At 46.7% G+C, this 12,309-nt stretch overlaps 1 protein-coding gene across 1 annotated transcript in view; it reads left to right on the top strand.

Annotated features, from left to right (window-relative positions):
- Positions 1-2,315: 2,315 nt before the first annotated feature.
- The window catches only part of LOC126559613 (E3 ubiquitin-protein ligase hyd), a 265,881-nt gene continuing 255,887 nt past the window's right edge, over positions 2,316-12,309 (top strand). The window contains exons 1-9 of the mRNA XM_050215783.1: positions 2,316-2,409; positions 2,970-3,770; positions 4,685-5,076; positions 5,150-6,341; positions 6,852-9,567; positions 9,899-10,391; positions 10,541-11,022; positions 11,089-11,281; positions 12,072-12,164. Of these exons, the coding sequence (XP_050071740.1) occupies positions 2,348-2,409; positions 2,970-3,770; positions 4,685-5,076; positions 5,150-6,341; positions 6,852-9,567; positions 9,899-10,391; positions 10,541-11,022; positions 11,089-11,281; positions 12,072-12,164 (6,424 nt within the window). The 5' untranslated portion in view covers positions 2,316-2,347. The remainder of the gene's footprint in view (positions 2,410-2,969; positions 3,771-4,684; positions 5,077-5,149; positions 6,342-6,851; positions 9,568-9,898; positions 10,392-10,540; positions 11,023-11,088; positions 11,282-12,071; positions 12,165-12,309) is intronic.

The raw sequence follows: 12,309 nt of genomic DNA, 5'->3' as shown, positions 1-12,309 counted from the left end.
TGAAATCGCTTTTCGAGAACCTGGCTCATACAACAGCTACAAGGGGCAATGGAGAAAAAGCTCAAATCGCAAATTTGGAGGCCTCGGGCAAGGGGAAATTATCGACTGTTGAAATCGATGCGAAAGTGTTCACAAACCTCAGAATTGTGATTTAAAATTTTTCTCCATTGCCCCGTGTCGGTAGATTGTGTATGCAAAAGGTTCTCAAACAGTGATTTAAAAGCGAGAAAAATCCTCAAACACTTATGAGAATGTGAAATTCTCATCTTCAAATATTAAGTAGCCCACAGCCTTGGGCTTTTATGATATTTCATCGTCGATTTCAACACTTTGCCATTTTCCCGGGGTCTAGAATTTTTTGACCCTTCAAATTTTAAAATTTGTGAAAGTAGATTATCGCGCAGTATGATTACAGACTATATATGCTATACCATTCACTCTAGAGTAGACAAATTTGACTGTTTCTTTGTCATAATCGATTTCAACACTTTGACATTTGCCCGGAGGCTGGAAATTTTTTCCGCTGAATAATTTTTGGTTTAATTCAATTTCTAAAGAGAATCCACAAATCCATCATCAAGCTTCACGCAAAGCATGTGCCCACGAAATGAAACGAAAAGATTTTAGCTCTGGACAAAATTTAAACTTTATCCAAAATCTCGGACGAAACGGATCGTAATGAGTCACAGCCGGAACATACGTGCCTGGAGCTGCTAGTTCCTAGAATGGATTGTCACCATCACTACGAAAATTCACACATCGTGCACGGGTTCTGTTCGAAGGTGTTGAGAAAGATAGCGAAAAAAGGTGATATGGCAGCTGAAATACTTTAAATAACGTGTAATCTGGTAGTTCTGTTGGTTAAGCATTGCATCCCAGTGTTATATTGTGCAAATCCGTTAGTTTGCCTACGTTTTCCTAAGTTCGTATTTGATGCCGTAGCAAGACAGCAAGATAGGGTGGTAAGAAGACAGCAAGGAAGGGGCAGCCAACCTCTGGTGCTTACAAGTAGCAACCCATCAGAGCCAAGGTAGTTTGAAGAAACCCGTAGAAACTGGAATAGGCACGCGGATAACCATATCCACCAGACACGCCCGGCCCTAGGTAACGTAACCATCGGGACCGGAACCACTGAACCACCAGCAAGTTTCGGGCTAAGCAACGTGAGACAACAGTGTTGGTAGTAGTGGTGTATCCGCAAGCGCTACCATCCTGGCGGCAATGGTCCAAAATTGATGATGGCGGAGTGAATGTTTCGTATGAAAATTCCATCCTGTAAGCTTATTGAAGATTTTCTAAGATTTGCACGAAAAAGGGGTACTGTGGAGGGTTTTTTTTTGCTGTGACCGGTTAAACCGAAAGCAGCCACTTTATATGGTTCTGTTGAATTGCACAGTCATAAAAGCAGAATACAGCAGAGCTTTTTACATGGCACAAACGTTCACACAACAGGGCAAGCTATGAACGTGGTTCTGAATTTTCTTCGCGTGTGTGTAAGTACGAGCATAATTTTCCAAATAGTAGATCATTCAATAGTGAGGCAAATTGTAAGAGCCGTGAATTGTATATCGTCAGGAGTGAGAGAATAGAGAAGAAAAATAAAAGAACAAAAATAGTAAGAAGGTAAGATGACAGGGGAGTCTTTTGGATGCTTTTCGGTGTCCGCACCGGAAAATCCGGAGTGTGGTTAAAAAGAACAAGAATCGAGGCAAGCAAGAAAGAAAACGGTTCTTCTTTTTCGGTGGTCGTCGACACTCGCCGACGTGTGCGCGAGTGTGCTGTTGTGTGCGTGTGTAGCGAAGACGGGAGGATCGAAATCGAGAGCCGTGTGTGTCAAAGAAAATAATGTAATTTCTGTTTTTTTTTCTAGTGTGAGTGAAACAGAGCACAGGACGTCAGTGCGACGGCGAGTGAGCGCGTGTGTGTGCGAGCGAGCGTGTTTGTGCATGCTCTTCGTCGTGTGTCACTGACATATGCAGTGCCAACAGTGTGCTGGGAGTAGGAAGAGCACCCAGTAGTGTACCGCAGCCACAGCTCCTATAGTAAAGCATTGTGTGAATTGGTGGTGCTTTCGGGGAAAAAAGTACTTGTGTAGTGCATAGAGAGACAAGAACAACGTTTTGTGTGTTCCATAGCATTATTATTGGTTCAATCAGTGAAGTCAACTTGTTGGAACGTGCGTGTCCGCAGCTGGGAGACAGAGATTCTGTCGATGAAGCAATCAAACGGCTGCGGCACTATAGTACGACGTTGTCACATAAATGAGAAAGCACCGCTGCAGTGTGTGAGCATTGGCGAAATAGTGTAGCCGTAGCATCGTTAGGCAGCGAAAATCTCACCCGACAAGATGTCGACATTACATTTTGTCGTACATCCACTCCCTGGAACGGAGGATCAGCTTAACGACAGGTAAGGGGTTTATTCGGTACAACATAGCAAAGCTTTTTTCTAACTAAACGCAATCGCGAACAGTGCCAGTGCCAAGCTTTCTCATGTCCGCCATTGTGGTGTACAGGTGGGTTGGTGCAGTTAACGTCGTTACCGTTCACGGTCGTTGCATAAAATCTAGCTTAAAACACGAGGTTTCCAATCAAACATGCATTGGGAGATGGGAGATGGGAGATCATATGCACGGAACATTCAACTCCTTGCAATTTTTCCCTAAAAATGCGTTGATAGTTCTCAGAAGAAATAGGTATAACGTGAGCTGTCAGATGTGTATGACAGCAGCGGTTACTTGGATAGATAGTTTTTCCCCGTCTCTTTCATACCTGTACGTTCTGGGTATTGCGTTGGGCATCAAACATCATGATTCTACCCTACATGTGTGCTGATCGTGTGGCGTCATTGTGGGGCGGTAGGGTAAAGAATTTTTATATTCCATTTCTTATTACAAGCCGACCCTGTGCCAAAGATGTGTTGTATCGACAAAGTGTTTTATACGTTTTCTCTCTTTCTATTTCTTTTAGAATACGAGACGTGGCTGATAAAATCAACAAATTTGGTGTCCAAACGCTACCCGGGCTACAGTCACTGAAGGTCCCAGTGAAACAGATCGTCATCGGACCGGCACACCTCGGCATACTGCTCGAGGATGGACGTGCCTTCCGGGTAGCCTTTTCCATCATACCGGAACGGCTGGATCTCAGTAAACAGGACGCCTCAAAGGCTGGCGGTACCGGTGGTGGTGGTGGGGGCGGTGGCGGAGGAGGAGGAGGAGGTGGTGGAGGTGGTGGCCCCGGTGGTGGCAGCGGTGGCGGTGGTGGAGGAGGCGGAGGGAATCAATCTTCGAATCAGTCAAACAACAATTCCAAGGGTACGCCTACCTCCCGTCAGTGTCGTTCCCGTACGCGCATCCTGCGCACAAGCAGCTCGGTCCGTGCCGGCAGTGGTTCGCAAGGATCTGGTTCACGTAGCACGGGCGTTATTATGGGTGGCGGATCATCGGGCAGTCGATCAATCGTATCGGTGCCGGCTCCGTTCGTGCCGGAAGAGTTGGTCGCTCAGGCACAGGTGGTACTGCAGGGCAAGAGCCGTAATTTGATAATCCGTGAGCTGCAGCGCACCAATCTGGACGTGAATTTGGCCGTGAACAATCTGTTGTCGCGTGACGACGAGGGTGGTGATGATACGGAGGAGGGCAGCGACAACTATGTGGCGGAGGATTTGATCTCCCTGTTGGATGGTGGTTTCCATCCGGATAGCAGCGTTATCATTGATGCGGAAGCCATGTTTACGGAAGATGTGTTTGGATTTTCAAATATTCGAAAGTGAGTATTTCTGGAGCTCTGTTTCATTTTGGTACCAATATTTATTTTTTGGATAATAGTTTTGTGTAGATGGGTAGATACATTTCAAAAAGAAAGCATTGTACATTCAAAATTACGCTCCCGGGAAAGATGATGGGAAAGAGATATGCAGAAAAATTTTTTTTTTGCTTTTAATGTAATATTAAAAGTTTAGCAAGGCGTTAAATGGCCGGCGTTATCTAGTAGGTCGTTAAGTCAAAAAGAAGATATTATAAATTTACGTTCGATATCTTGATTGGAAGATCTTATGCATTAACGAACCCGCCGATTTAAGGATTCATGGGTCGACTGTTAACATAGCATATAAAACAGCTTTCGCATATAAATCGGTGCTTGTTGGTACAATCTCAATTATTTTATTTATTAATAAGTATGACGGCACGTCGCCGTGTTGTCATATAATTTTAATTACTCATTGATTTTAAACGAACACGCAGTTTCATGCAGTACATAAATGTATCCGGTATTGGTTAAAAGCTTTATTTTTACAATACTAACTATCCCAATGTAGGGTATCTGAAGACATCTAACAGTGATGACTTTTTGACTCACGCTTCGGAGTGTATACGCGATTGCTAAATGTTGTAGTATTAATGTTAAAAATGAATATAGTATCGGTACGGGTCTAACCTACATACTTTTGGCTATGTATAAAAAATCCTTCGTTAAATTAATTTAATTTACTGTACACAAAAAAGCAATGGAACACAAATGGTTCGTGTGGTTCAAATTACAGTATTTCAGGGACAAGGAGGGAGTATGTTTTGAATGTACATTTTGTAAAAATTGTTAATCTATTTCGGCCCTCCTGGATCCATAAGTCTAACATGTATGTACATTTTTCGTCGTTCGATTGTTTCATTCGCTGAAACTAGTTTGATGTTATACAGTCGTGCCCGTAGCGAACGAAATCAAAACAATTCATCTGGAGGTGGTGGCGCTGGTGGTGGGTCCGGCGGTGCAGCCGGATCTGCTGGAAGCAACAACGACGGCACACCATCCGGGAGCCGCGCAGGAGCCGGCAGCCAGTCCGGTGCGGGCAATGGCGGAGGTGCCGGTTCATCAGCAGTCATTTCGGGCAGTGCTCAGTCGGGTAATGGTGGCTCATCCGGAGGAGCCGGCGGACCGTCTGGAGTTTCTGGCGGCTCGGGGCTAAACAGTGCGGAACGAGAAGGCTTTGGAAGGTGGCGCGATCGACAATACTTTGGACCCCGTCGTTGGTTCCAAGGAGGCAGGGAAGATGTATGGGAGAAAGAAGCGGGTGGTGGTAAGTAAAGATGCATTATAATGTACAGTTTGTAGTACACGCGTCAATTTCATTTCTTTATGTTGTTTTGCAGATTCAAAGAAGAAAGACTATTCATCCGGATATCCTTTATGGGTGTCGGATGAGATGGAACCATGGCCGGAAAAGGATCATGCGGTGCGGTTTACGGAAATCGCATCACTCTACTCCGAGTTTATTGGTGTGACTGCCCGTGGCGAGGTACACCAGTGGCGTTGGGCTGATGCCGAACCGTACCGTAGCAATGATGCACCGAACGTGCATCATCCGAAGACGATTCCGTTGAATCTGTTGTACGAAAAGGTGACGCACATATCGGCCACTCTGATCCGGTGCTCCGTAGCAACCGAGAGTGGTCGCATCGCTACCTGGATGGATGAGTTGCTTGGTTACGCTGGCAACAAGCTCGAGCATAGTGCCACCAACTATCCGGAGTTTGCGCTCGATCGAATAGTTTCACTGCACACCTGTACGCTGTACACGGTGGCACGCACCGAAAGTGGCGAGCTGTTTTGGTGGGGTGTGCTACCATTCGGGCAACGAAAACGTCTTTGGGACAAATATCAAGCGAAAGCAAAGAAACCGGTCCGACCAAGTTTGAATGCGCCGGAGGTGACTGTTGGGGCCCAGGTGTGCATGAAAAGCTGCCCAATGTATCAGCACGGTGCAATCGGATTTACCATCTCGAACGGTGTACCAAAGGTGGGCCAATTAATGAATGCAGCGTGGGAATTTACGAAGGTATGCAGGTTCAAGCTACTATCGATGTCCACACTATCGCAACAGCTAGCTGCCAGCACGCAGGGTGTAAGCACTGGGGCATCCGGCGGTACGGGTGGTGGAAGTGGCTTAGGCACAAGCTCGTCACTCGCCAACAGCGGCGGTATTGCAGGTTCGTTGGGTGCTGGATCGAACGCAAACGGTGGATTAGTATCACAAAGTTCATCCATCACGTTATCGGGAGGGATGAGTGGAATTTTAGATAAAGATTCCAAGGGTGGAGCTTCGGCCGGTGCATCTAGTGGCGGTGGTAGTTCGTCCGGTTCGGGTGGAGTTTCATCCTCGAAGCAAGGAGCTGGCAACAATAAGGAATCGGCCGATCGGATCGATATGCCGCCACCGCCTTCGCCCGCTTCCAGTACGTGTAGTGACACCGGTAGTGTGACCAATTCTCACAAACGTCCCAAGCGCATGACACCGAAGGAAGAACCGGATCCCAAGAAGGACGAAGAACAGTGGCTGTTGAAGTAAGTGCCATAAATTAGGGGGGCCGCTCTAGGATTTTTCGTATACGAACAAACAACAACAAGAACAAACGTGTGACGCTGTATGAATATGCTCTGTGAAATCCCGTAAAACGTGATCATTCATTCGTCATACAAATCAATTCCCTATAGACAAAATCTGCCTATTAAGGCACTATTAAGGTAAATTTGTATTGACAAATCTATTCAATAGTGAATTTTCTTTGATAAATTCTCAAATTTTTATCATTTCTGATCATGCAAAACTGTGTTTAAACAAGACTAGGATATCATTTGTTGATCTTGCAATCATATTGTTATTGTTCTGGATTGATTTGACTTTTCATCCGTCATGGATGTAATCAAGCATTGTTGTAAGACAAATCCTAGAGCACCTGTAAAACTTATTGTTGTTGTTTGTCGTATACGACAAATCCTAGAAAGCAGCCCCTTAATGTACTTTAATCTTAATCTGTTACCAATAACGTGTGCGTTTGTGTACTTTCGTTTTAGGGACGTAATTTTCGTTGAAGATGTACGCTCCGTTCCAATCGGGCGCGTGCTCAAAGTTGACGGTGATTATGCCGCTGTAAAGTTTCCTCCTCCGCCAGGCTCGGGCACCACCTCCCTGTCCTCGTCGACCAATAGTGGCAGCAATAGTAAGGATAAATTTGACGACAGCATCGAAGCTTGGCAGGATTGTCGATTGCTGCGCAAAGACGATTTGCAAGTGATCAAATCGGCCACCACACCACGTGTTCCTGATTGCTTCCAAAAAATTCCGCGCCGCATTGTGCTCAACCCATCGGCACCATCAAGCAGCAGTGACGCAATGGGTGGTACTTCGCAACTCCTAACGATTGCGGTTGATCCCAAGGGTATACATGGAATTATGAAAACAGCCAACAATCGTCTACACTATTCGCTGTTTAACTTGAACACTGGCCGGCAGGAGCAGGACAGCGTATTCCCAACCGATATAGGATCGTTCCTCGGTGCTTCGATGCAAGACGTCTCGCTGACGTGCGTCGGCGACAACAGTTCCGACAGTGTGCTTCTGCTCCGCGACGGTAATAATACGCTCTATCCGATGGCGAAAGATTGTGTCGACGCAATACGCGACCCGAGCTGGCTCGATCTACCGCCCATAAAGTGCATTGCGGCAGCTTCGCTTACATTGCCGTCGGTGGGCGTGAATCTGAAATCCCAGGTAGCGCTGGTGGTTCTAGCGCCAGAACAGCAGCTACTAATGTCGAAGATCTTGCGCTGCGACATTGACGGTGTACGACAGCTGCTAGCTCACATTGCGGCCGACGGGCCAGAGCAGATGCGAAGTTCGTTGGCTTCGATTTTAGCCGAGCATACGGATGGTAACCGGAACATAATCCATGCCTGCATCAGCATGTGCTCACCGACGTCGAATCGTGAACCCGATTTTGTCACCACCGGTAGCAGTGGTGGTAGTGGTGGAGGTGGTTCCAATGGCAATGGTGGCACATCGAATAGCGGCAACAGCTCGTCTGGTAATAATTCGGGCGCTGGGCTCGAACCAATCAATGTCATCACGAACACGATTATAGGCAACCGGCCGGTTAGCATTCGGGAGATTATGCGCCGTAATGTGAGCAATCGTGAGCTGGCGGATAATACTTCCAGCAGCGGCAATGCGATCGTCTCTAACAATGTACAGAGTTCGCTAAGCGGCGTTACAGGTACGTCAGGTGGCGAAGAACCACCGGTAATGGCTGGGAACTCTATGCCAGTAGTGTACTGGCCAACTGAGTATGATCCAACGAGCGGAGATGAGGACAGTCTCGGTGGCGGGCTTAACAGTGTAATGGCCGGCACGTCTGGAACTCACCAGCAACAACATTCTGGAGGATCGCAAGCAATCTTCGCTTCACAGAAATCTTTAACATCGATTCCGGAAACGTACGTGTCCGATCCAAACGAGCGCCGTCAGAACGCTCAGCTCGTATTGCAGTTGCTCTGCGAGAGTCCCGTGCTGCAGCCACATTTGCGTAGCCTGTTGAGTGCGAAGGATGCTCAGGGGCAGACACCGTTCATGCTTGCGGTTACCTGCCGAGCATATCAGGCCGGCATAACGGTGTTTAAAGCGATACAGAAAATTGCCAACGGTGATGAGGTGGTGCGAGATTCGATGATTTTCCCTCCAGGATCGTCACCCGATCAGTCGCCGCTCGGAATACTGTGCTGTAATGATACTTGCTCCTTCACCTGGACCGGAGCGGATCACATCAATCAAGACATCTTCGAGTGTCGTACCTGCGGCCTGACAGGATCGCTATGCTGCTGTACCGAGTGTGCCAAAGTGTGCCACAAGGGACACGATTGCAAATTGAAACGCACCTCTCCGACGGCGTACTGTGACTGTTGGGAAAAGTGCAAGTGCAAAGCATTGATCGCAGGCAACCAATCGAAGCGGCACGATCTGTTGTGCAAGATGGCAGCGGAGACGGATTTGGTGACGCGCTTTAATTCGCGCGGTGAATCAATCCTACTGTTCCTTATCCAAACCGTTGGTCGACAAATGGTCGAACAGCGTCAGTATCGGGCGACATCGCGCGTTCGCTCAACTTCGTCCGGCAATACGCGCAAAACACCAAACCTTGAGCCGGACAATGAGATGCCGGAGCACAATCTGGAACCACCGCGATTCGCCCGGAAAGCGTTGGATCGTTTGCTGAATGATTGGCCAGCTGTACGAGCGATGATTATGACGGGGGCCGAGCACGAAAAACCGATCGTACCGAACGCTAACCAACAACCGTTCTACGACGACGACAACCAGCAGGTATATCTGCAGTCGCAGAGTGGAACCTCGTTATTGGACAAGTTTACGCACAGTCTGATTGTGCGGTGCAGCAGTGATCCACTGGAAAAGTTGCTGATGACTCTCGTGCATGAGCTGCAGAACGAGTCCATACCGGGACGGATGGAAGAGGCACAAAAAGTGGCGCGGCGTTTCGTACGCTCCGTGGCTCGCGTCTACGTGATATTCAGCATCGAGCGGTTCCAGAATCCGGAAAAACAACGCAACTCAACTACGCAGACGAAGCACCTGCAAGCGTATCGACGCGTGTTTACGGCACTGTTTAAATTTGCCATCGAAGAACTTGTTGAGATAGCAGATGCCTTGATCACGCCGGTGCGGCTGGGCGTCGTGAAGCCTATCGCGCCGTTTAATTTGTCCTCGAACAATATTGACGTGAGTATTGAAATATTCTTCTTCTTGGCTAACAGATCTAGTAGGTCACGCTGGTCATCGAATGGATCACTTATTGGTTGCACCTAGTTCGATGACTAGTCCTCACTAGTGATGGGTAAATTCTCTTTGCTTGCGAAATAAAAAATTCGCAGTTAAATCAGGATTAATGCATCCATTCATTAGGATCAGGAATGATTCCGACCACCCCAGCCCCTACTGTTACAATCGCTATTTCGTAACTTACCAGTCCCCTCATCCGTTTCGATGAGCTGGTCTTTTAATACTATGTAAATTTACATCAATTCTCCTTTTCCTTTCACTTCTTCTTCAGAGCACTGATGAATTGTTCTCAGTCGAGCCGCTAGCTCCGCCGACGAATCGCAACAATGCGGCGGGCATTGCCCAGATTACTAACAACACGGCCAATGTGCACCTCGGAGTGGTGGACCCAATGGACAGTGAGCGTTCATCGTCCGGATTTATTTCGCGCATTAACATTCGGCTGGGTGATATCGAAGACAATAACGATGCGGATGCGCTGGTACAGGACGATGGTGAAACGTCCGAGCAGGAAGATATGGCCGAACGGGAGCAGCCACCGCCGCGACGCTCAACATCGATACGACCGGTCACAAGTGCGGTTTCCATGAACGCTGAGGAGGAATCTCAGGATTTGCTGCGAAGCGAAGAAAATGCCCAGGGCGAAAGTGATAACGAGTTCAATTTCCACGAGGCTGAAACGGAATCCGATTCTGACGACAATCAGAGCACACAGGACGCGCAGCGAAGCGTACAAACGGGAGCGACGGCCGGTTCGGATACAGGTGAAGATCCAGTTTCTGTTTTGTTTTGTTTTTTAATGATACCTCGCTATCCCGGAAAGCGATGCACTCAAATGATATACACACATACTTTCCGGGAAAAGCGCCGGGAGATGTTGGTGGTTGATGTTAAATGGTTCCACAACTTGCAGGACTAAATTCTTTGCTGTTCGACAACGAAGATGATTCTGCCGATTCGACCCAACCGGACGATGAAGGGTCCGAGGATGGTGAAAGTGACGATCAGTCCACGGTTGATTTCAATCTGAACGACGATCAGCTCGAGCGCCGTCAGACACCGGGCGGCGGTAATCAGCGCAACAATCTTGCCCCACAGTCAATGCAGTGGGCGATACGTAGCCGCGAAACTACAGCCCCAGAGCGAGTCCGTTTGACTACGGGCAGTTCCAATCTGGTGTTTATCGATCCGAGCTCGTTGCGTCGTTCGACTACTGCCGTGACGACTGCCCAGCAGCAGGAATCCCCTACGATGACCACCACGGCCAGTGCACTGGCACGAGCGTTTGGTATCATATTGCGCCAAATATCCGATCTGATTGGTATGCTGCCAACCAGCATCAGTGGTTCGTCATCCGTGCTTGACGTGACCCATCAGGACGCTGTACAACTTCAGGTACGTTTTCCAACATTGGTCATGTTTTTTGGAGAATAATGTCTCAATTTTCTCTTGTTTTGACAGATGTACGTTGAGAAACGGTTGAAACTTACGTGGGAGTGGATACTGACCGTGATGGAAGCAACCGAAGCACAGTTGCGCTTTGGAGCTTCGCTGACTGATTCCACCGATCCTTCGCATCCGCTACATCCGCTCAACATTCCGTCTTCAACCAGCACTAGTGAAGCAACTCCGTCCTCAATGATCGGCGTAACTGGTAAGTGTTGTCGCAAGAGAATCTTAAGTCAATCTCTCGGTTTGTGATACGATGAGTTGTTGCTGATTGTTAAATGTCAGAACCATGATAATTTATAATTGAAGAATCCCCAATAATATAAGACTGCTTTTTTGTCAACTTATCATAAAGCTGGTTTCGCTTCACTTCAGCTTGGTATAACTTTACTGAACTTTGTGAACTATCTATAGCAACTTTTTTTATTCAAAAGCTTCTCAACCATCTTGTAATAATAATAAAAATCCTGAAACATGTTTGAACATTTTTAGATCAAAAAAAAAAAATCAAATTTTTATAAGCTCATCTAACTGATCTTAGAGCTGAAAAATTTGAAGAAGGGATGCCCAAATTTGTAAATATGTTTTTTTTTAATTTCAAAAATAATGAATTTTATCTCTAAAGCAATATGGCCAGACCGTTGTTACGAAAAAAAAAGGATTCTATGTCTTGCTTTATGATCCAAAATTGGAATTTTGCCATATTTTCATCAGAATCGAAATTCTAATCGATTTCATGATACTCCCAATGACACGAACGTGGTTCCAAAGTGGAGCATTTTTTAAATTTTACAAAAACAAAAGGTGTTATAGGCGTACACTGTTTGAAAAGCATGTCCTGGGCCTTCTAAGGGTCTTTATCGATTTTGAGCTCGGAATTCCAAAGCATAGAAAAAAAAAGCCAGTGTGTTGATTAGTTGGGGAGTTATTGTAATTGTTTATTATTGACATTTCCCCACCCCCTTCTTTTTTGACTTCGCTTTTCATATTTCCAGCAGGCAGAAGTAGAGCCACGATCAGCACGCTGGGCACAGCGACCACAGCGCGCAACCTGGGATTTGCCGATAATGACCGCAGTGCGCGAGATGGTACGTTGTGTATTTAAAAATGTTATTTTACTGCAATAAGCGAAAATAGACTCGTACATTTACTGCCGATGTAAACAATTGCTAGAACGAACGTTACGACCAAAAACATTTTATGTTAAAACGCAAAGACAAAAAATGTATTCAC

The sequence above is a fragment of the Anopheles maculipalpis genome, chromosome 2RL (assembly GCF_943734695.1).
Source record: "Anopheles maculipalpis chromosome 2RL, idAnoMacuDA_375_x, whole genome shotgun sequence".
Classification (NCBI taxonomy): domain Eukaryota; kingdom Metazoa; phylum Arthropoda; class Insecta; order Diptera; family Culicidae; genus Anopheles; species Anopheles maculipalpis.
This window is presented reverse-complemented; position numbering and strand designations above follow the sequence as displayed.